We start from the raw sequence: 24,748 nt of genomic DNA on the forward strand, positions 1-24,748 counted from the left end.
AAAATAGAACTATCCTATGATCCAGTAATCATAGTACTCGGTATTTACCCCCAAAATACAAAAACTCGAATTCGAAGGGATAAATGCACCCCTATGTTTATTGCAGCATTATTTACAATAGCCAAATTACGGAAACAACCCAGATGTCCACCAATAGATGAATGAATAGAGAAGAGACAATATACATATGCGATAGAATATTATTCAGCCATAAAAAAGAATGAAACCTTGCCATTTGCAACAACATGGGTGGAGCTAGAGAGAAATATGCTAAGGGAAATAAGCCAGTCAGAGAGAGAAATACCATGTAATTTCACTTGTATGTGGAATTTAAGAAACAAAACAAGTAAAGGGGAAAAGTAACAAACTGAGAGACTCTTAACTATAGAGAACAGCTAATGGTTACTAGAGGGGAGATGGGTAGGGGGATGCATGAAACAGGTGATAGAGATTAAGAGTACACTTGTGATGAGCACAGGGTGTTGCATGAAAGTGGTTTTTTAAAAAAATATTTTATTTATTTATTCATGAGAGACACACATAGAGAGAGAGAGAGAGAGAGAGAGGCAGAGACAAAGGCAGAGGGAGAAGCAGGCTCCATGCAGGGAACCCAGCGTGGGACTTGATCCCGGGACTCTAGGATCACACCCGGGGCCGAAGGCAGGCTCTAAACCGCTGAGCCACCCAGGGATCCCCATGAAAGTGTTTAATAACTATATTATGTACCTGAGACTAATATAACACTATATGTTAACTATATTGGAATTAAAATAAAAGCTTAAAATAAAAAATGCTATGCCAGGGCTCCTGGGTGGCTCAGTTGGTTGAGTGTTGAAGGAGAGTGAGTAAAGCGATAGAAGTGTATCAAGCAAGGATGCAGAAAAAGTTCTCAGGAGTGGCAACAGGGTTGCCAATGGGGGTCTCCACTGACAGTCTTTTACTGGCCAGGGAGCTTGTGGCCTTATCATTCTTGTGCTGTCTTGGTTTGAGTAAGGACTGGTGATAACATCTTTATGGCTTACTTCTTTTTAGGGTCACAGGTGACTGTCATAAAAAAGACACCCACCCCACCCACACCTAGGGCAGGGTGGTCGTTGTTCCCTTATCTCTGGTTTCCTTAGACTTCAGCATTTTTGGGATTTCTGTGAGCCTGCTCCCAGAGCCCCCTCCCCATCTCTCCCTACCTAGCCCTGCCTGTCTCTTACTCAGAATGGCAGAGATCATAAACTGAGAATAGATAGAAAACAAACAGGACAACATGAGAAAAAAAAAAAAAAAACACACACACACATAAAACATATCCTTTGGTGCATAGAAGCATGATAGCATGCCCAATAAAATCCCTTCAAGCAAAAAATATTACAATACAATATTACAATACAATAACGTGGGGCAAGGAAAATGTTCACAGTGCAGAAGGAACTATGTGAAATTTTGACTGTTGAGGAAGAACCTGCTTATCTGCTATTAAAAAGAATATTGGTGAGTATTGAGAGGCTGCAGAGTTGACATGCTACTCAGAGCTGAAACATTTTAAAGAGTAGTGAAACTGTTTCATTGTTTATATTTACAATATGGTAGAAATTATATTCTTTGTAATTATTAAATTTGTGATTTAAACATTAGATTACACATAAGCAGATGGGGGAATATACAGTTTTTCAAAATTCTTTTTCAAAGTATCTGAGTGAAAAAGTTGAAGACCATTTCTCAAGCACATAAAAACTTTCTACACAAACAGTGATTCAAGGTATTCGATGAAGTCTAAACAACCCTATGAAAGAGCTTCACTTGCAAATCCAAGGATAACTGTTTCCATCAGGGGGCCAGCTTGTGGGAAGATGGGTCAGAGACATGGACCATCTAGGTCTGTATTTCACAAAAGATTGTGCTTCTCTTTATGTTATTTTCTGATAAGCAACATGTCATAGGAAAAGGCAGTTTTGTGACTCCTTATACAGACGAGAACTCTCCTGGAATCGAGGATTCAGAAAGAGAATCCAGACTCTTGTCCAGCCAGTTTGGAGAAGGGCACAGTGAGGTTGGGAGACAGGGAGTGAACTCAGGAATTTCCTAAATAAAACTTTCAGCACAAGAGAAGGAAGGATTTCACATCTGTACTAGGTGTTTACAAATTGCCTATTTTACATAAGTGCTTGGTTCCAGAAATTCCTTACACTGTGATGATGTCTTACTCTGCAAAACAGACAAAAGTTCTAAGCCTTCAGCCTCTGTGTGTTCTTTCCTTCATAGTCCTCAGAACTGACTCTCCAAAAGGCCACTCAAAAATGACCTCTGGGGACGCCTGGGTGGCTCAGTGGTTGAGCGCTTGCCTTTGGCTCAGGTCATGATCCCGAGGTCCAGGATCGAGTCCCACATCAGGCTGCCTCATTTATAAAATGGAGACAACAGTAGCACTGTGTATTAGGGTTGTTGGACACCAGCACAGGCTCCAACTGACCAGATGGGATAAGAGGTGTTGTGCCCAGATTGCGAATCCGAGAAACCACCAAGGAGCTGACACCGATGCAAGCACACGAGGGTTTATTTACAAGCTCGAGCTTGGGTCCAAGTGCACCGACACAGTGGAGCAGGGACTTGGACCTCGAAGTGGGTTACAGCTGGGTTTTTTATAGGCTGGTCTAGGGAATTTTCAGAAGGGGGGGAGGAATTTCTCAAGTTCTGTTTACATTTTGATATGGGGCTTTCAAGGGCATTGAGCTCTGTTCTCATTCTAATATGGGGCTTTCTACCATGGGCGTGGGCTCTGTTGTCTTTCTGATATGGGATTCCCTGCCGAGGACATTGAGGACATTCACAGTTTTTCCTATAAAGTTCAGCTCTTATTCACAGGGGCCTAAGATGGCTGTACTTGTGCTAATGCTAAACTTTAGGTGGGATGGCTTTGATTTTTCTCTGCCTCCACAGAGGGAGCTCAAGAGAGACCTGCTTGAAGGACCTGAGTCCTTTCTCCACATGACCATTAGGAGATATGAATTCCCCTCAGAGAACAAATGGGAAAGAAGTGGAGGGGAGACTCCTTGAAATGAGAAAAACAACACTGGGGGTGAGGAGCCACTGCACTTCATATGGGCTGAATATTAACCTAAAAGAGTCTTCTGAGAGTTTTTCTTTTTCTTTTTTTAACTTTTAAATTAAGGCTAACATATATGCAGTAAAATGTGCAAAGTGGCACAAGTATTCAAATTGTTGAATTTCGGGATCTCTGGGTGGCTCAGTGGTTGACAGTCTGCCTTTGGCCTAGGGTGTGATCCTGGGGTCCCGGACTGAGTCCCACATCGGGCTGCCTGCATGGAGCCTGCTCTGCCTGTGTCTCTGTCTCTGTCTCTGTCTCTGTCTCTCTCTCTGTGTCTCTCATAAATAAATAAAATCTTAAAAAAAAAAAGACCCACAAATTGTTGAATTTTAACCAATGCATGTACTTATATATCCTCCATCCAGACCCAGCTGTGAAGTATTCCCATTATAAATGTAGTCACCATCTGTCAGCATACAATGTTCTTATAATATTATTGATCATATTCTCTCTGCTGTACTTTTCATCTCTGTCACTTGTTTTATTACTAGAAATTTGTATCTCTGAATCTTCCTTATCTAATTTCTTCTCTGACAACCATCAGTTTATTCTCCGTATTCAAGAATGTTTTTGGGGTGCCTGTCTGGCTCAGTCAGTTGAGCATCTGACTCTTGATTTCGGCTTAGGTCATGATCCCAGGTTTGTAATATCAAGCCCTGCATCAGACTCTGTGCTCAATGCAGTCTGGTAAGATTCTCTCTCTCCCTCTCCCTCTGACCCTCCCCCACTTATGTTCTCTCTCTCTCTCAATAAATAAATAAAATCTTAAAATAAAAAGAATGTTTTTGTTTGTTCATTGTTGTTTTTTTTTATATTCCACTTGAAATTGTATGGTATTTGTCTTTCTCTGTGTGACTTATTTTGCTTAGCATAATGCCCTCTAAGTCCATCCATGTTGTTACAAATGGCAAGATCTCATCGTTTATTACAGGTAAGTAATATTCATACACATATATACATATATATATCTTCCTTATCCATTCATCTATGAATAGACACTTGAGTTGTTTCCATATCTTGGCTATTTTAAGTAATGCTGCAATAAACATAGGGGTGCACATATCTTTTGAAATTACTGTTTTCCTTTTCTTTGGATAAATATCCTGTATTGGAATTACTGGTAGTTCTATTTTTAATTTTTTGAAGAAACTTCAAACTATTTTCCACAATGGCTGAACTAATTTACATTCCTACCAACAGTGCATGAGGGTTCCCTTTTCTCCACATCCTTGCAAACACTTGTTATTTCTTAACTTTTTGATACCAACCATTCTGACTGGTGTGAGGTGATATCTCATTATGATTTTTTTAAAGGATTTTATGTATTTATTCATGAGAGACACAGAGAGAGGCAGAGACACAGGCAGAGGGAGAAGCAGGCTCCCGGTAGGGAGCCTAATGTGGGACTCAATCCCTGGACCCCAGGATCACACCCTGAGCCGAAGGCAGACGCTCAACCACAGAGCCCCCCGGGCGTCCCTAGAAATCAGTATTAGGGAGAAAATCTCATCTTGAAGGTAAAGGCACCTTTATGCTTTCCAAACCCCCAGCTGTCATGCAACAGGGACTCACTGAGCTTAGACCAGGTAAGTTTCTTCCTCCTTCCTACTGCTCTAAAAATGAAACTTACCCGAGAAAACCATGATTCTGCTCCTCTCAGGCTCAGAGGACAGGTCTCCTCATATCTGAAAATTTTGCTGTCCCTGTTTTGCTTTCCTCCTTATCTCCTCCGGAAAGGAAGTGGGCCAACTATCCTCTTTCTTCCCCTAACACCACCACATGCCTTCCTCCAAGCAGAACTGCACTCTCCCACCTCTCTCAGTCCTAAATAACCACACTGATCCCCCAAACATTGCTCCTTCAAAGGGAGAAGAAGCCCAGAAACACTGGCCTCCTTTACCTAGTAGCAGCTGTAAACGCCACAGCTATACTCAGGTGGAGAAAAAGAAGACAGAATGTGGTTCCCAGGAGTCCAGCTCTCCCAGCTCCTGGCTTCCCACCATCCACTGCTCTCCTCCCAAGACTGGCTCCTGGCCAGCCTTCACCTCTAACCGAGAAACTTCATTTCCCATTGAGACCTGAAGCATCTGATCCTTAACTGTCCCCATCTGCAGCTCATTTTTTGCTTTGGGCCCCAGAAAATCTCCCAGGTGATTATTTCAAGATAAGGAGAAGAAAGCGCTCTTCCATCTTCTGGTTCCTTTGACTTCCTGGCATCTAGTAGCTGAATTACTGGTTTATCAAAAAGAACAATATGCAGACCACAGAGAGTCTAAAGGAGTTGGGGTCCTGTGTATTAGGCATCATGTCCCCAAATTCTTATTCCTTTTCTAGAAGCAATGATGATTACATTTTTTGCCCATTTCTATGAAATTCATTACTGGTTCCATTCTTCAGACCACAATGCTGATCCCACGTTTCTCTTGAAGCAAATCCATTTCATCTCCCCCAGACAAGTGCTTGATCAGGGGGCAGAGACTGAGTCTCATCTCCCTGAGTATCCTGGATTGAAGAAACTGATTAATGCATGTTTTATAATGAACCAGAAGATCCTAGTTTTAATTCATCCTCAAGTCCAAATCAGTACAAGGCCCACATCTAAAGGTAATGCAAGTGATGATATTTCCTCCACAAATGCTGTCTAATTTCAAATTGTTAGCCTTAATAATCCCTGAGGATGCCCCTCAAGATCTTGTACTATTCCTGGTCTCTCTAACTCCAGACTCTTCCTCCTCCCACACTGGCACTGAGACTGACCCCCAACACTGCCACCATGGCAGGCCCTTCCTTCCCCTCTCACACATTCTACTGTTAGAGTAGGAGCTACCACTGAAATGGAAACAACCACTTCTTCCCAAGGCATAGCCACCACTACCTCTGTTTTAGTTACCACTAACCCTAGAACAAAATCTAGTATTCCTGTGTCAGAGAAAATCAACACTGAAACAGAAACCATCTTGATTGGCCTACATGCCACTGCCACTGAAGTGGGCATTAGTACTTCTGTGCAAGGTACAAACACTTCTTAAACAGACACATCTACTCTCATCTCAGGTACCACTATCACTGGGATAGGCATCACTTCTTCCTTTGAAGTCTCACCCACTAAGGAAAAAGGCACAACCACTACTGCTCAAATTCAGCCCCCACTGAAATACCATTAATCTTGTCCATCTCAATCACCATCAGCTCTAGAACAGAATCAGACACTCCTATTTCAGACAAGGCCAGCACTAGGACAAAAATGGTCACCTCTGACCGAGGCACAACTACCACGAAAACAAGTATAACTTTTGCCCAAAGCATAAGCATTTAAGTCCCAAATGCACCCACCCTCATCACAGGCACCATCATCATTGGAAAAGGAACACCCACCTCTGCTCAAGGATCAGCAACCATGGAGACAGGTGTAGCAACTTCTGCTTCAGGTGCAAGTCACCCTTGGAATAGGCACAACAATCTTCACAGTCCTAAGCACAACCACCATGGAAGCTGGCACAACTTTCATCCAAGGCACACCCACTCGTGTATCAGGCACATCATCCTCATCCCATATACCACCATTCCATTCACATTATTTTCGAAACAGGTACCATCACTTCTTCCCAAGAATCAGCTACTGCTGAAATAGGATCAGTCTCTCCAGTCCAATGTTTAACCGTTACCAAAGTAGGCATAACTACCCCGATCCTGAACGTACCCATTGTGGGAGAAAGCATAACCACTTTGGTCCAGGACACAACCACCCTGGACTGGGTACCTCTCTCCTTACTGTATACAGCACTATGATCAGAACAGGAACCACGACCTTTGCCTTTTTAGCCTTTGATCATCTGGTACTGAACAAGGAACATCAGCCTCTGATTGAGCAGACAACTGTTGGAGCAAGCACATCCCTAAACCCAGATCCAACCATCATGAGAAAGGACAGCCTCCTCCAACTCAGTCACCACAAGCTCTGTCCCAGGTAATACCAGCTTTGGAAGATGAAAACCTTCCCTGGCTCAGGCAACAGCACCCATGGGAATAGTGTGGACACTGCTTTCTTAAGGACAATCTGTACTAGAACAGAGACTGCCACCTATGTCTAGGCACCAACTGTATTCCTATGGCTGGAATATCATACTCTGCCCTGGGCACAACTCCCACTGAGATTGGCACAACCGTTCCTGCTTCAGGCACCACAGCCAAGGGACCTGCCTCTATCTGTCATGACAATTGTAGAATAGGATCTATCCTCAAAATAATCACCACTGTTGGATTCACTGAGAGCACTCATGAAGCAGACCAAGTCCTTTCCAGTATACACACAGTACGAACCACACTCCAGAGGCTGTGGTAAAACCAAGATATTTATAGTCTTGGGCACATCCTCATTTCTCTGACTTCGGCTGCAGCTGCTGTCATTCTGGTAGAACTTGGATTTTACCTAGTGAGTATTTGTCACTGGTTAATGAGGAGGCTCTTGGTAGCAACAGATCATGGGTTAGAAGATATGTGTGGAATGCATGGACATTTAAAGTCTCATAGTTAGGGGCGCCTGGGTGGCTCAGCGGTTTGGTGCCTGCCTTTGGCCCAGAGCATGATCCTGGAGTCCCAGGATCAGGTCCCGCATCGGGCTCCCTGCATGGAGCCTGCTTCTCCCTCTTCCTATGTCTCTGCCTCTCTCTCTCTCTCTCTCTCTCTCTCTCTCTCTGTCTCTCATGAATAAATGAATAAAATCTTAAAAAAAAAATAAAGTCTCATAGTTAGAAATAATAAATGGTAAAGATTGTTAGAACAAAAAAAAGAAGGACATTCAGAGACAGAAAGCATTGTTTTTGTAGAGACAGGGTGGGAAGAGTAAAGCAGAAAACAAAAAGAGAGATGGAGAAAGGAGATAAAAAATAGGGGAGGGGAGGGACACCTGAGTGGCTCAGTGGTTGAGCGCATGCCTTTGGCTCAGGTCATGATCCTGGGATCCTGGGATCAAGTCCCACATTGGGCTCCCCATGGAGCCTGCTTCTCTCTCTGCCTGTGTCTCTGCCTCTCTCTGTGTGTGTTCTCATGAATAAATAAATAAAATCTTTTTAAAAAATAGGGGAGAGGAGGTTGAAGGAGTCTAGAAGAATATAGAGACAAGGAATATAGAGACAAGGAATAGGGGGAACAAAACTCTAAAATTCCCAAAATTTAGCACCAAAAGGAGCCTTTTCCGATGCAAAGGAGAGGAGAATTAAGTGTCCTACACTGGCTTCCCTTTGGGTTCTACCCTTTAATCCAGTTGTGCTCTCCAAGAGCACAGTCCTTGCCCTTTAATGTTTCTATCTCACTGAGGGTGTATCTTCTTAAAAGAGTTGAACTAGGTTGGCACACAAAAACCTATGGCCCTTATCAAGGCAGACTAACAGGAGTAATCCAGAGAGGACAGGAGACAAAAGGCTAACAGTCTCCCTGATGAAGTGCTGAGTTTGCAGAGCTCAGCCAGGGCTCCCGGGCTCTCCAGCATTCCTCCTTAGGGCTGAGAGAGCCGCATTCAGTCCCAGATTGCATTCTGCATGCACATATTCATCAGGACTTTCTGTCTTGTTCCAGTGTATTTACTTCTCGTTTTGAATTTTTATGCCATATCTCTTGTTATAGAGAGATTATTTTCTACAACATGTGGAAAATAGCAGGGTGTAAACGATGAAGACAACTCAGACCATAAATGGTTTCTTTACTTTTAGACTCTTCCATCTGGACAGCATTATATACAGACTCACATCTACTAGTCTTCTCCTAAATGTGCTGACATGCTCTTATTTAAGACCAAGACATAATATCAATAATAATGGCAGGTAATGTTTACCAAGCACTTACTCTGTTCCAGGGACTGTGTGAGTATTTTCCATGTGCCATTTCATTTTCTTCTTTCAACAACCCTGTAGGGAAAAAAATGTGCTATTATTATCTACATTTCATATACAAAGACACTATTCAAATCTCATATACAAGAAGGCATAGACAGGTAAGTCACTTACTGAAGGGCACACAGCAGACTTAGATCTCAACCCAGGATTTTTAAAATTCAGGAACCCATGCTTTTAACTGCAAGGTTATATGATGAATTTCAAGACTGTAGGTTTTCCAGATCAGTTAGTCTCCCAAACATACATTTCTTTAGTTAATATGATGACTGATTTCTGCACTTTGATGGGTCCATCCCCTGAATTTGGGAGATTGATTGTTTTTGTTTTCAGAATTCTACTATATCAATATGGCACAATAAGTGAGAATTTGTAGGCACAGTAAAGTCGTTATTTTATGTTATTTTTGCTATCCAATTTTGCTAAAGAATAAAACAGCAGTGATATGAAGAGACACAGAGAAAGTAAAAAGAGATTTTTTTTAATTGTTTTCCTAAAAAGTTAAAGTCTGTGACTTTAGTCAACCAGGAGGCTATGAAATGGGAAAGAAAGATTAATTTCTTAAAGTATTTACCTTTTTTCCTTTTAGAGGGATACTCTTCTGTCCCTGAGAAACATTAGCACATATTACATCCATGACCTAGGCCTGGGTTAATTGTCCTGCAGCTTCAACAATAAAATGAGCTATGGAGGGCCTTGGTTTTGACCATGAGGAAGCTATAACGCAGGCCATGAATGGAGCCACAATCATGAATGTGAACACAGAATAAATCGTGAAGTACTCACAGAGGAAGTCAGGGTGGAAGCCACAGATATGGGACCATGATAGAAGTCATGTTAATGACAATCACATACAGACCTTAGAGGAAGTCTGTTAAGAGGGCATTGCCATAGCCACTGAAAATGAGAGACATTCTAAGGGGTCACCTTATGAAAGGAGAGGGTCATGGAGGAGAAGAAAAAGAGTTATAATGGGGGAGTAAGTCAAGATGTGGGACCAGAATGTTCCCAGGGAATGGCCTTAGGTCATGGCATAACTCAAGAACAGAACCAAGTAAAGTCAATATCTGACTGATGAGGCTACAGCTCAAGTAGAGTGTGCTTTTGAATGATGACATGGTTTACAAGGCTTAGAAACGACCTTAAGTAAATGCATTCTCTGCACTCTCCCCATAACTCAGAATCTCAAGATCAAAGAGGTTGCTGGCTCTTGATAGGGGTGAGAATGGGCACAGTGACTGCACAAAGCACAGCTGCTTTCCCATTCTCCCTCCACTCAGGTCATTCCAGTACCCTTCAGAGCTTAACTTTGTCTTTGAGAAGTCTTCTTTTCTTCTTTTGTGTCTTCCTCAGATGTTATATGACTGAGAGGAAAATGACTAGACACTCTAAGGAATAAAAACTCATTAATGCATGTGGTATCCAGATGAAATGCTTAGCTTTTAGTTTTTGTCTGTTTTGCTCTTGTCCTTTGTTTCTGAGTGATTGCCTGTGCCATGCTGTGTGCTAAGTGGTTTTACATACACCTACATGTAGTCCTCACAACAACCTATGAAGTCCAGATTATAATCCCCATTAAGAAGATGAGATAACTGAAACTCAGAAAAAGAGCTAATAAGTGAGCAAGATTTCACTGTAAGACAAATTCTCTAACTCCAATTGGTTCCAGAGGGAAAAAAATTTTCTATTTAGAAGTTTTGTAAGGATTCTTACTCTTAGAGCAGAGTGCTGAGATTCCAGAAGCAACTTGTTACTGATCACACCACTCATCCATCCTCTACATGCAACTTCCCATTGCAGACAATAGGCAGATGAACTTCCAAGACATCCTAGAATCTAGATTCCTGACCCCTCCCCACTCAACACCTCATTTTCTACCGCAGCTCATTCTCTTCCAGCTTCTAGGACGTAGTCATTCACCGTTCTTTCATACCTGGGGTATAAACTCTCAACACAAATTTATTTGTTTTGTTTACTGGAGTACAGTGTCCAGTACATAGTGGGCAATCACTAAATATTTGTGGGATGAATCCCCAACCATCTCTTGCTTCTCAGCTCACTTCCATCAAGCTTCATATGCCATAAATATTCTTTCATTCAAATGTCTAATGATCTGAAATGGTTCCTCTGCCAGGAAGCCTTGCCAGATTTTTGGAGGGAGTGGAGACAGTTTGTTTTGCTTACATAGAATATAAAGTTAAAATTTCCATAGGGTCTACTCCCAATTTGTTTGCCATGAACTGTGGATGAAGTAACTATCAATCCCCTTAGCTCACTACTGTCTGTTTTGTTCTCCTTGTTCAGCTGTCTTTGTGTCATTTCTGTTGGCCTCATCCAAGTGTCTAAACGAAATTGTACCACAAGGTCTCAGTTCTCCAGCATATTGGCAGTGTTTTCCTTTTTTTTTTTTTTTTTTTTTGGCAGTGTTTTCCTTGATCATTCAGCTTATCCAGCATATAGTATTGATGGGAAGAAGCAGCTGAAGTTCACTAGGGTGTAAAATTTCCTATGAGCTCTTCAAAAATAAGGGAGGAAATCCCTATGAAGGGGGTTGGAAACAAGAACATTCTTCTCCAGTTGTCATTACCCCCTGTAAGTCCTATCCAGTGAAATTTAACAACCAGTTTTCTGTGGTACAAATGCTCCCACCATGGCTGATTTCAAGCTAATCAATGTGGCATCACTGAGCATGAGGTTGAGAAGAGATGTGCACACACCATTATATACTATTATATATACAAATATGCTATTTCCACCAGACAGATACAATAAAGGTACATGACTTCATGGGTATAGTAATGTAGTATAATAATTGGGAAATAATGACTTTTGAGTATTTTTACCATTGCTTTAAATGTAATTTAGTTCATTGTAAGCTAATATAATGTTTAATGATGGCTGTGTTGCAAAAACTGCTGAAAATTTAACAATTTAGGGCCCTTGAAGACAGGTATGCACTGATGCCAGTATACTACTGGTCTCATCTCCCCAGCAGCCCACAGCCCTTCCACCCACTACCTCCCTTGCCCCAGACTTTCCAAGTCTATCCTTGAGTCTCTCATCCCCCTGGATTCAATGAATTTTACATGCCTACTATAGGCTCAGCAGCTCTCAGAGGTCCAGTCCCCAGTTTCCATTCACACTAAATCTCACTTTATGTGTCCTTCCTGCTAAGTGCTGTTCATGAAGGCTTCCTTCTAACAGCCGGCCTCACTCTTACCCAGGCACTCAGACTTCTCATCCAGGAAATAAGGTCTTGAATTAGGATAGGTTTTCAGCCCCATCTCTGCCTCAGAGGGTGGGTCCCCATCCACTTTGACTACTTGATCCTCTTGAACTGTCCTACTTCCTGCTCTTCCCCAGGCCCTGCCTAATGGGATCATGTCATTCTCCACTTTTTTGTACCTCCTGACCTCTGCTTTGTACCCTCCTTTCTGAGTTCAAGTATTCTGCCTACAGCTGGAAAAACAACAAGCCACATACCCTGCCCTTGCCCAGCCCAGATGATACTATAAAGACTTTCTCTTAAAGATAAAGAGGCGACATTTTTTTTTTTTTTAAGATTTTATTTATTTATCCATGAGAGACACACAGAGAGAGAGGCAGAGACTCAGGCAGAGGGAGAAGCAGGCTCCACGCCGGAGCCGGATGCAGGACAGGATCCCGGAACTCCAGGATCACGCCCTGGGCTGGAGGCTGGCACTAAACTGCTGAGCCACCCAGGGATCCCCAAGAGGCAACATTCTATGGAGGAAACCACCAGCAACTCTACTCTGCAGCCCAGGTCCTCCTTCCTGTGGTTTTCTTCAGATTAAGGACCCATTCTTTGGAGACTCAAACTCCCAGCACTCCAGCCTCAGATCTTCACTAATCTCTCAAGATCCTCCATTGTTTTGTTTTTTCCCCCTTTTCCTTCTAGGTCTTAGTTATATCTGGGACTTGAGAGCCCTCCTCTCTAGGCTTCACAGGCAGATTATCTCAAGATGAAGGAAAAGTATTTTCCTTGCATGCTGGCTGTTGTTTCACCTTCTTCTACTTTTAGGAAATGGTGAGTGATTTTGTTTAAAAAAGGATATTCTTAAAAAAAAAAATGATATTCTTGGAGTTTGAATAGAATTTGGGGAAAATTTTGACAACTCTTGAGATGCACACTTTGTCTTGTTAGTTCCCATTTTCCAAAAAGGGGTAAAGGCCATTATTTTGCTCTCTTCTCTCCAAGTCAACTCAACATTTATTCTCTATTCTTTTCCCAGTAGCAGCTCTTCTGCACAGAAGCCTGGCCTATTTCCTCTGTCACAAGTTAATCTCAAATGGAGATACATTAGAGTTGGCAGAGATCTTAAAGTTAATATCTGACCACTCACAGTAGGCAGGGATCCATCTCCAATATCTATGACAGCAGTTGCCAAGCCTCTAATTGAATATGTCAGGAATAATGCTGTTCCACACTTGCATAGCTCTAATTTTTTCTAGAATTTGCTCCACCATAGCTTTGGCTCATTTGTTTTATGCCCTTGAATAACACAAAATAAATCTATTCTCTCTCTACAAGCCAGATTTGCATCTCGATGTCTCACTTAGTTTCTCTCTTAACTGGACATATAGGCATATGGGAGACCAAGTTGTTATTGGGATGGAAAATAAGAGATAGAGGTAGGCATGAGATAGGGGGGAAAAGCATGGCCTCATACTGACTTTAACTCACTAACCAAGGAGGTTTAGTCCCTTTCCTGCATCCTGGGATATCTTATCTATTTGAGGTACACGTGGCTAGTTCTTTGCTAGACTAAGTACTAAGTACATTTGGGAACCCTTAATGGGTGGGTCCCAAACTGTCATATGCATAAAAATTACCTGATAGTAGTAAAAATGCCCATTACTGTCCCTCCCCAAACTAATTACCTTTGACTATCTTTCTCCTAGAAAAAGGGTACAATTCTTTTTGGAGAGCACCTCAATATGTACACACAGTCCTACTTTCTCTTTTACATTCTTTATCTGGTGAGTATCATGAATAGTCAGAGGAGGAATAATACCAACCTCCTGGGACCCAGGTCACATGACTCCCCAATATCTTGGATGTGTAATAATATATGGGCTAAGGACTGACTGCGTCAGACTACCTTGGGTTTTTTTTTTTTAAGATTTTATTTATTTATTCATGAAAGACACAGAGAAAGAGAGAGGCAGAGACACAGGCAGAGGGAGAAGCAGACTCCTTGCAGGGAGCCTGATGCAGGACTCAATCCCAGGACCCTGGGATCACAACCTAAGCTGAAGGCAGACACTCAATCACTGAGCCACCCAGGCATCCCCTGCTAGCTATTTTAACCTGGGACTACTTGTTTAACTTCTCTAAACAACCATCCATCCCAGAACAACTCCACAATCCAAGTGGATGACAGTTACAACCACTCATCCTGGAACAACCCCACCATCCACTGGGATGATTGCCACAACTATCTACTCTGAAACAACCCTACTATCCAATGGGATGACAGTCAGGGCCACCTGTCTTGGCACAAACCTATCATCCAGTGGAAAGACTGTCACCACCACCCATCCCAGCACGACCTCACTATCCATTGGATGACAGGGCATAACCACACATCCCAGCACAAATGCACTATCCAGTAGAGCAATTGTAACAACTACTCACCCCAGCACAACCCCACCATCCAGCGAGAACATCACAACCAACCCCCTGGAACTACCACACTATCCAGTGAGAACATCACAACCACCCAGCCTGGACCAACCACACTATCCGGTGGAACTAACACAATAGCCATGGCCTCTAATGTCACAAGTGCAAGCACTACCCCTCTGTGGAATGAGGAAAAATGTAATAGATACTTCAGGCCATGGGAAATTGCTCTAATCATTCTAGTCTCCATCGCAGTGGCTGTGATTCTCTTCACTTGGCTCCTTTTCTGTCTTGTGAGTGTCTGATGTACAGGAAACTCTTTTTCTTTTTTTTTTTTTCTTTTTTCTTTTTTTTTTTTTTAATTTTTATTTATTTATGATAGTCACACAGAGAGAGAGAGAGGCAGAGACACAGGCAGAGGGAGAAGCAGGCTCCATGCACCGGAAGCCTGACATGGGATTCGATCCCGGGTCTTCAGGATCGCGCCCTGGGCCAAAGGCAGGCGCTAAACCGCTGCGCCACCCAGGGATCCCGGAAACTCTTTTTCTAAGAAAAAGAGAGCAGGAAAGTGATAAAGGAAGTATGGTAGAGAGAGCAGCGTCACTGTAGGGATAATAGAGAATGAGAAATCAGGAATTACAAAACAAGATCCAGAAATAGCATGTTAGAACCAGCAAGACAAACAGAAAAGTCAAGACATATTCAGAGGAAAATGATGAGAGGAAGATAGGATCTTAAAAAAAGCAATGGGAGGAGGAGTGCTGACAGGGAAAGAGGATGCTTGGGACTGGAGAGCCCTGGAGGAGGGGGTATAACTCAACCAATTCATCCTTTTGTTTACTAGAGAAACTCTCTGGGCCTAAGAAACCTCTTCAACACATCTCTACCACCCTCATGGCTCCAACCTTAGTCTACACTTCACAGCTATTATGGAGTCCATGCAGATCTGTGACTGAGTTCAAAGGAGACTACTCTTCCCCTGCAGTCATGGAACTGACTGGGAGACACCAATGGATCTGAGTAGCCCTGAAGGCAGAAGCATCACCAGGTGGAGGGAGGGAGCTGATCTGGATGTATGGGGGTCTGAGTGTCTTCCATAAGTCCCCAGGCTACTCCTACCGGCCCTGACCATCCTCCCTCCCCCTGGTTTTTCCTGACCATAAAACAGAGGCTGTAGATGTGACCGAATTATTGAATAAATGTGTCTAATACATGTGAAAGCCAGACTCTATGTGTTAGTGTTTATATGTTGCTGTGAATAGAGGTTCCCTGTATCTCAGACCCCTCTTTCCTGTATCCTTTCAGCTCTCAAATCCCTAGAGTGACATCCAGAGATTTTTATCTGTCCCATTTTCTTCCCTGTCCTACGTCCATCCCCTTGAGGCCTCTGGGTTGATGGAAGAATTCAATCAGGGAAAATGGGGGAAGGCAGGTATTGGACTTCACAGATTTATGTTGCACAATCAAAAAGTGAATGGACCTTAGAGCGTGAAGGGGTGGGGGCACTGCAAGGCAGAGAAGGACTTAGTTGTTAATGGGGCTATCCTTAGGCATGGCCACATTCGCTGGTCACTCATGTCTGCCCTGGGCTTGGACTCTACTGAAAAGACAGGTGTGAGTTGCCACCTTTTTCTTCTGTGGGCTTCCACCCCCAAGAGAGGTACCAGGTAAGGAGACCATGTTCCCAGTTTCTGCAAGGCGGGCCCAGCCTGCTTTGCCAGACCTTCCAGCAGGGACATGATGCCCAGGTGTCAGTGCCATGCTCTTAGTGAAGGACATAACCTTGTCAAGGCTTCTGGTGCAACTTGCTCCTAACACACATTCAACTAACCCTTCTCGGCTACAAAATCACTAGCCTTAACCCTGCTAACTCTCTTCAGCTTCTACAGTTCTCAATGCCTGGATCTTTGCCAGAGCCTTCTTAACAGAATCAAAGCTGTTCATGTACATTTTGTAACACTGTTAACAAAACAGTTTTAAAAGGCTATATAGAAGCCAAATTCAAAAGAATACATACTGTATGATTCCATTTGTATGAAATTCAAGCATAAACAGAACTAATCTATAATGACAGAGATTAGATCACTGAGTTCCCATGGGTGTGAGAATTTTTAGAAAGGGAAAATTTCTGGGTGATAGAAATGTTTTATATCTTGGCTGGTCTTTTGATTACACAGATAAATATATCTATCAAAACTCATCTAACTTAATACTTAAGATCTGTGCATTTCACAGTCTGTAAATTTTATCTAAACAAAATGATATGATAGAGTTGGTTTTTTGCCACATAATAATTTAATACTACATAATTTTTAAATACATTATACTACATAAATACTTTAAAGTTTTATCAAATAATAGTTTTATACTTGAAGGTAGTAACTAGTCAGTTATTTCCTCTTCAGTTTTAATAGTCCCCAGTCTTTTGTTTTAAAATAATTATCACAGGGCAGCCCCGGTGGCCCAGCGTTTTAGCACTGCTTTCGGCCCAGGACATGATCCTGAGTCCCAGGATCGAGTTCCACTTTGGGCTCCCTGCATGGAGCCTGCTTCCCCCTCTGCCTGTGTCTCTGCTTCTCTCTCTCTCTGTGTGTGTGTGTGCCTCTCATGAATAAATAAATAAAATCTTTAAAATAAATAAATACATAAAAAAATAAAATAATTATCACATTTCTCATTCATTTCTTCATTTATTCATTCACCATATTTACTGAGCACCTGCTGGGTGCCTGGTTCAGAAAAGTTGGGGAGATGAGGATAAATATGTAGGTCACCTTTAGTAGAGGAGAAAGACTTACAGACAGGTTAAGTTTAGGCCAATACATCAAGTACTACTAATTAAAGTAGCCCAGGAAAAAACATATAATTCAATCAAGGGAGGAAGAGCTGACTCACAGAAAATGGCTATGACTTGAATCATAAAGAGTTAGCAGGCATTTACAAGGAGGAAAAGGAGAAATGTCAAGCATGCAAGCACCTCATGCAAGAAGAGGTGTGGCACTGCCAGTGAATGATCAAAAGAGCTGTGGGCCCAGATAAGACAGCACAAGGGAAATGAAGCCAAATGGTTAACTGTGTGGTCTTAGAGGCCACACCAAGGAGGTGAGATTTCCTTCTATAACAATAGGAATTCAACAGATTGTTTTAAGGTATTGTGAGATGGAATATTTTTTCCAAGCAAGAACGCTCTGCCTGAGTGAGTAGGAAATAGAGGCTGGGAATCCAGTAAGGATTGGAATTCAAAGGCTCTTGTAATATACCAGCAAAGAAACAAACAAACAGATCCAAGGCCACAAGAACATGGAAATGGGAATCAAGAAGAAAAGAGGTGGGCAGCCCAGGTGGCTCCGCAGTTTAGTGCCACCTTCAGCCCAGGGCATAATCCTGGAGACCCGGAATCCGGTCCCACGTCAGGCTCCCTGAATGGAGCCTGCTTCTCCCTCTGCCTGTGTCTCCGCCTCTCTCTCTCTCTGTGTCTCTCATGAATAAATAAATAAAATCTTTTTTTTTTTTAAAGAGGCTTTTGCCTAGTAGTTTTTTAAAAATCCCCTTCTCCACACCCCATGGTGACTCTTGTCAAGAAGTCCTGTTTTAAGTAGGTCCTCCTCTAACAGCTATAGGCAATTTTCTTAAAATAATCAAATGATTAATTCTCTAAATTTTCTTTTTTCTTTAAAGATTTTATTTACTTTTTTAAAATTTTATTTACTTATTGAGAGAAAGCACAAGCAGGGACAGCAGCACAGGGAGAGGGAGAACCGGATGTCTGCTGAGCAGGGAGCATAACACAGGGCTTGATCCCAGGACCCTGAGATCATGACAGCCAAAGGCAGATGCTTAATTGACTGAACCACCCAGGTGCCCTAATTCTCTGAATTTTCTTATTGTCTTTAAACAATAATCAGGGGATCCCTGGGTGGTTCAGCTGTTTAGCGCCTGCCTTTGGCCCAGGGCGTGATCCTGGAGGCCCAGGATCAATTCCCGCATCGGGCTCCCTGCCTTGAGCCTGCTTCTCGTCCCTCTGTGCCTGTGCCTCTCTCTGTGTGTGTCTCTCATGAATGAATAAATAAAATCTTTAAAAAAAAAAACAAAAACAAAAAACCCCAATAATCAACATGTCTCCCTCCTGCCATAGCTACAGACTAGGGGAAAGGCAGAGGGGAGACTGAAGAATATCTTGTTGCTGGAGCACCTAGGTGGCTCAGTTGGTTAAGCATCCAGCTCTTAATTTTGGCTCAGGCCAAGATCTCAGGGTCATGAGATGGAGCCCCGTGTCCAGCCCCTCAGTGAGCCCCATGTCAGGCTCCCCACTCAACAGGCAATCTGCTTGAGATTCTCTCTCTTTCTCTCTCTCTCTCCCTCTGCCTCTCCCCTAGGCTCTCTGTCTAAAATAAATAAATAAAAATTTTAAATAATATCCTTATAGTCAAGAATATACTCAAGAAAATATATTTATTTATAAAAACTTTCATTTAAAATACTATATTCAAGAACATATCCAAGAGGGAATATAAATAATAGTGTAAGGGAATAGAAGGGAAGGGAGAAGAAATGTGTGGGAAATATCAGAAAGGGAGACAGAACATGAAGACTCCTAGCTCTGGGAAACGAACTAGGGGTGGTAGAAGGGGAGGAGGGCAGGGGGTGGGGGTGAATGGGTGACGGGCACTGAGGGGGACACTTGACGGGATGAGCACTGGGTGTTATTCTGTATGTTGGCAAATTGAACACCAATAAAAAATAAATTTATTATTAAAAAAACATTATTGAAAACAAAACAAAACAAAAGAACATATCCAAGAAAAATATTTTATTCTTGACTGATAATTGCAAATATTATTTCTATGGATAATATATAGATTATAGTAAAAACAATAAGGCTACAGACCATGTAGTTCCATTCATTCAACATTCTGGATATTGCAAAATTATAGAGACAGAAACCAGGTCTATTTTGCCAAAATCTGGGAGTCAAGGTAATCAGGTAGGGTTGACTATTAAGGAACAGCCGGGAAGGGGTTGGGGGTGATGGAATGTTTCAGTGTGCTGAAGACATGATTCTATCATTTATCAAAATCTATACAACTGTACCCTACAGAGAGTGAATTTTACTGTGTGGAAATTTAGCAAATCATCCAGGGTATGTGGGGAGAGGTGGAATGCAGACTCTGACAAATGAATCACATCACCACATCAAATGGGATAAGGAAGGAGTTGATCTAAGTAACTTTGAAAAACAGTGTTATAGGGACACCTGGGTGACTCAGTGGGTTTAGCGCCTGCCTTAGGCCCAGGGTGTAATCCTGGAGTCCCAGGATCGAGTCCCACATCGGGCTCTCTGTGTGGAGCCTGCTTCTTCCTCTGCCTATGTCTCTGCCTCTCTGTGTGTGTGTGTGTCTCTCATGAATAAATAAATAAGGGATCCCTGGGTGGCGCAGCGGTTTGGCGCCTGCCTTTGGCCCAGGGCGCGATCCTGGAGACCCAGGATTGAATCCCACATCGGGCTCCCGGTGCATGGAGCCTGCTTCTCCCTCTGCCTGTGTCTCTGCCTCTCTCTCTCTCTGTGACTATCAAAAATAAATAAAAAATTTAAAATAAATAAATAAATAAATAAATAAAATCTTAAAAAAAGAAAAAGTGTTATGACTGTTAGGCCGAAGATAAAAAGAACTGCACACTGCTCTCATTGACAAATTTGTTTCTCACATGGGTGTGGATTAGCAACTCTGAAACTACCATCTGTTCAATAGGGATGAATAAATAAGTACTAGAAATATTGCAGGGACACCTGGCTGGCTCAGTCAGTGGAGCATGCAACTCTTGATCTTGAGGTTGTGAGTTAGAGTCCCATGTTGGGTGTAGAGATTACTAAAAAATAAAATATGAAAAAAAAAAAGAAATTTTGCAGCCATGTCAGAGGAAGAAATTACAAATAAGGGAAGAGGAAAAGCTAGAATGAATTCTGTGTTGCTGGACTGCAGCTGTAGGATTCATACTTACGTTTAATATAAATACAGATAGATAATACAGAAATAAATACAGGTATGTGTTTATGCATGAGTTAGTATACATATTTCCTAGCTCTAACTTCTATGATGGACAAGAAGTAGCAACACCCAATTAACAATGAGCATACCTCAATGAGTGCCCAGATCTTGGTTTCTAAATACCATTCTCTAATAAATAGAATCAGAGTTACATGGAGAAATGGTTGATTCTAGGGCCTGGGCAGAGAAATTACAAAATGAGCATGGAACATCTTGTGATGCAAGAAAATACTTTGAGTATGGAGGGGGTGCCAGTGTGGCTCAGTCAGTCTGCCTCGGCTGGGGTCATGACCTCAGTGTGCTGTCCTGGGTCCTGGGACCGAGCCCCACCCCCACGCTGCGTTCCCTGCCAGCAGGGAGCCTGCTTCTCCCTCTCCCTCTGCCTCTCCCCCCAGCTTGTGCTTTCTCTCAAACAAATAAAGAAAATCTTTAAACCAAACAAACAAATAAAAACCAAAAATGTCATCATGAAAAACAAAGAAAGCCAGAAAGTGTCATGGACTGCAGGAGCCTGCGGAGCCGCACCCGGTGAGTGGAATTCTGGTGCAGGTCGAAGGCGGCAATACGGGCGGGCGGGCGGGCGGGCGGGCGTTCCCTCTCCAGGCCTCACCTGGGGACAGGAGCTACTTTCCGCTAGTAACTGAGGACGTCCTGGTAGGGGCGGGCGCTCAAACAGCGGGAACAGGGCCGTGGGCCGTGGGCCGTGGGCTGCAGATAAGCCAATGAGAAGGAGCTGGGTGACGACTGAGGCAAGAGAGAGCCCCTAAAACAGCGAGACTGGGCGTCGATGTCCCCTCGAGGCCCTAGGTCGGACACCTAGTTTTCCTAGAGAGTCGCCGCGCACCGTCCCCCGGGCCGCCCCGCACCACGGCGGGCGGGAAGGGAGCCCGCGGCCCTGGGAGGGCAGAGCAGCCCCCACCCCCGGGCTCTGCGCCGCAGCGCGACGCCCCCAGGCCGCCCCAGAGCAGGCCACAGGGTTGCGGTCTGGGCTCTGCGCCCTGCTTGCGCCTGGACACGCGTCTTCTCCGCTGCCGCTCGCTGCACCGGCGCCTCTTCCCTGGTGACCGACAGCGACGGGCAGGCTGCTGCGCCCGGAGGGAAGGAAGACGGGGGCGGGGGCCGCCCGGGCTCCCCGGGCTCCCCGGGCTCCCTGGGCCGCAGCACAGAAATCCGCGGCCCCCGGGGCTTGGGAACAGCAGAGGCGCGGCGGGAAGGACGGAGGAAAGCGCGCGGGCTTCCACCCCTGTGGGTTCTCCTGAGATGAGGGGAAGAGATTGCTCTGCGACATCCCTTCTCTTGCTGCGCCCGCTTCTGCTTCTGCTCCGGGGGTTCAGAGTTGGGTGAGGAAACTAACTTTGGAGAAGATGCAAGCGCTGCTCCGGGCTCGCCGAAGTGGGGGTCGGACCCACGGAGGGAAAGCATCCTGGGACTCCGGCAAGGCCAGTCTTTTTTTTTTTTTTTTTTTTTTTAATTTATGATAGTTAGAGAGAGAGAGAGGCAGAGACACAGGCAGAGGGAGAAGCAGGCTCCCCGCGGCGACCCCGATGCGGGACTCGATCCCGGGACCACTGGGTCACGGCCTGAGCCTTAAACAGAACTGAACGGCTGAGGCACCAGGGCGTCCCTAGGCAAGGCCAGTCGTAAGCAAAGCTGTGGAGTAAGGGAATGAACCTTGGCAAGCTCCGGACCCTGCTACCTGCCCCAAACCCCGGTCACAGGTGAGCAGGGCTGCCAGAGTCCCATTCATTCTCTCCCTCACATCCTCTTTCAAGGAAATTATCTTCTTTTGATCATTTATATTTATTTAAGTTTTTCTATCTCAATTTTCCTTAAAAATAAAGGATTCGAGTTTTATTAGAGTAATTTTGGGAATCAGCTGCAGATACAGAGGAATTCCTTTGAACAGAAGGATCCAAAACTCCAAAATTTATGCCACATAGGCTGCATATATTCATAAGAATAAATATTCTCAGTCTCGATGTCCTGCAGGTGGGGACAGTGGGAGGCACAGAGGTTTCACATCTTCCTCTACTTAGACCCAACTCAGTTTTGCTATCAACCTCAATGAGAGGTTGATTCCTCACGACTCATGCTACCCCCAAACCATCTTAAATTTTACCTGCCTCCAATCTTGCTACTTCAGCTTCAGAACAGAACCAGGAACTGTCTCATTCTAGATCATACACCAAGCCATGTCCTGAATTTAATCCAGTATGAATCACAGCTCCTGCCTCATTTGTTTACCCCAGACATAACTAGATGAGAGGTGACATACACAATTATGGGGTAAGAATACCCAATATGCTGAACTACTAGCTGGGGATGCAAGTGGGAGGGGCAGTGATGTTTAGAAAGAGTCAGTTTTAGTGTTTCACAGAAAGAGACCAGAACTGCAAAAAGTGGACTCAAAGCCTGGTGAGCCAGACCTCCTAAGGTTATGGCTTAGCTCTAGAGACTCCATATTGTAGTACAAGAGGATTCCTTGTGGAATAAGTTTTATCAGAATTAAACCCAAAATACCAGATGATCCTTAACTCGAATAAATCCAACCACATCATATGGGGAGACCGGTCATATAAATGGGAAGGATAACTATTGAAAATATTAAGCAGAGCAGATGATGACAGGCTACCAAAGATCCACATTAATAGAGATTATTTTTGAATAGGAACAAGCCAAAATGTACCCACTAAAACCCATTGAGCAGCACTGATGACTCACAGACAAAACAAAACTATACCAGTGGTGGCCTTAGGATCACCAAAAATCAAGTAATTGACAACCTAGGCTCCACTGAGGACTACAGTACTGAACACCGGGTAACCTCTGCAGACCCGGCCACCACCGAGGACAACGCCTCTGCAGACCTGGCCACCACCGAGGACGATGCGTCTGCAGACCCGGCCACCTCTGAGGACGACGCCTCTGCAGACCCGGCCACCACCGAGGGCTCTTTTACTGCTGTCCTGGGAACCACCAAGAACTATATCACTAAACATCCAGACACTCGCCCTGAGAGAACAATTGCAATAACCTCAGTGAAACCCACTGGGCAGCTGACACCTACGGTGTTGACATCCTCATTTCCCTGGCTGCCACCACAATGGCAGTTGCACTCCTTGTTGGACTTGGCTTCTTTGTGGTGAGTATTGGCCCAGAATGTAAAGGACATTATGGGCAAAGGGGTATCTGAGGAGGAGGATGTGGGCATGAAGAGTTAAGCCATGATAAATTGTCAGAGGTGAGGAAACCTACACAGAGAGAGCTTTAGAAAGACAGACAGAAGCAGATGTGGAAAAGGAGAGGAACAAGAAGCATAAAAAATGAGAGCAGCACTAAGGGAGAGAGGAAGGTGTTAGAGACAAAAGGGGATGGAGAGAAAGAGGGAAGGGGAAGAAAGTATGGAGAAAGATAAAGCAGACAGAAAGGAACATAAAAACACAAATACAGCAAGGCATGGAGAGTTATGGAGAAAGGCATAAACCATTAAGTATAGATAGATGTAAAAGTTCTGAAATTTTCATAAAAAGACAGGAAATTGGTGGTAAGAGGAAAAGAGGATGTAGAAACATTTTGGCCCACTTATGTCAAAAATGATATTTTGTATTGATTGCCAGCTCTGAAATTCTGCAAAAGTTTTTTTAAAACCAGGCTTGGGGGATCCCTGGGTGGTTCAGTGGTTTAGCGCCTACCTTTGGCCCAGGGTGTGATCCTGGAGTCCCAGGATCAAGTCCTGCGTCAGGCTCCCGGCATGGAGCCTGCTTCTCCCTCTGCCTGTGTCTCTGCCTCTCTCTCTCTCTCTCTCTATGTCTATCATGAATAAATAAATAAAATATTTAAAAAATAAAATAAAATAAAACCAGGCTTAGGTAGGTTTTTATGAACATGGCTACTCTATATTGGTGAGACAGTTGGTAAGAGCTCTCAAAGCAGGGCTTTAGCTATTTTTCTTCCTCTAAGGGGCCCCATTGTTTCTACAAGAGGAGATAAAGAGACTCCATGCTAGCCTTGTGGCTTGCCCTTACTGACTTCTGGTCTAAGACCTATACCTTCAAGGTCTGACTTCTGC

General features: G+C 43.7%; 1 protein-coding gene across 1 annotated transcript in view; it reads left to right on the forward strand.

Annotated features, from left to right (window-relative positions):
* MUC21 (mucin 21, cell surface associated) overlaps positions 1-24,748 on the forward strand; it is a 68,770-nt gene that overhangs the window by 16,108 nt on the left and 27,914 nt on the right. Inside the window, exon 4 of the mRNA XM_072748610.1 lies at positions 23,512-23,821. Within this exon, the coding sequence (XP_072604711.1) occupies positions 23,512-23,821 (310 nt within the window). The remainder of the gene's footprint in view (positions 1-23,511; positions 23,822-24,748) is intronic.

Source organism: Vulpes vulpes, chromosome 1, assembly GCF_048418805.1.
Source record: "Vulpes vulpes isolate BD-2025 chromosome 1, VulVul3, whole genome shotgun sequence".
NCBI classification, from domain to species: Eukaryota; Metazoa; Chordata; class Mammalia; order Carnivora; family Canidae; genus Vulpes; species Vulpes vulpes.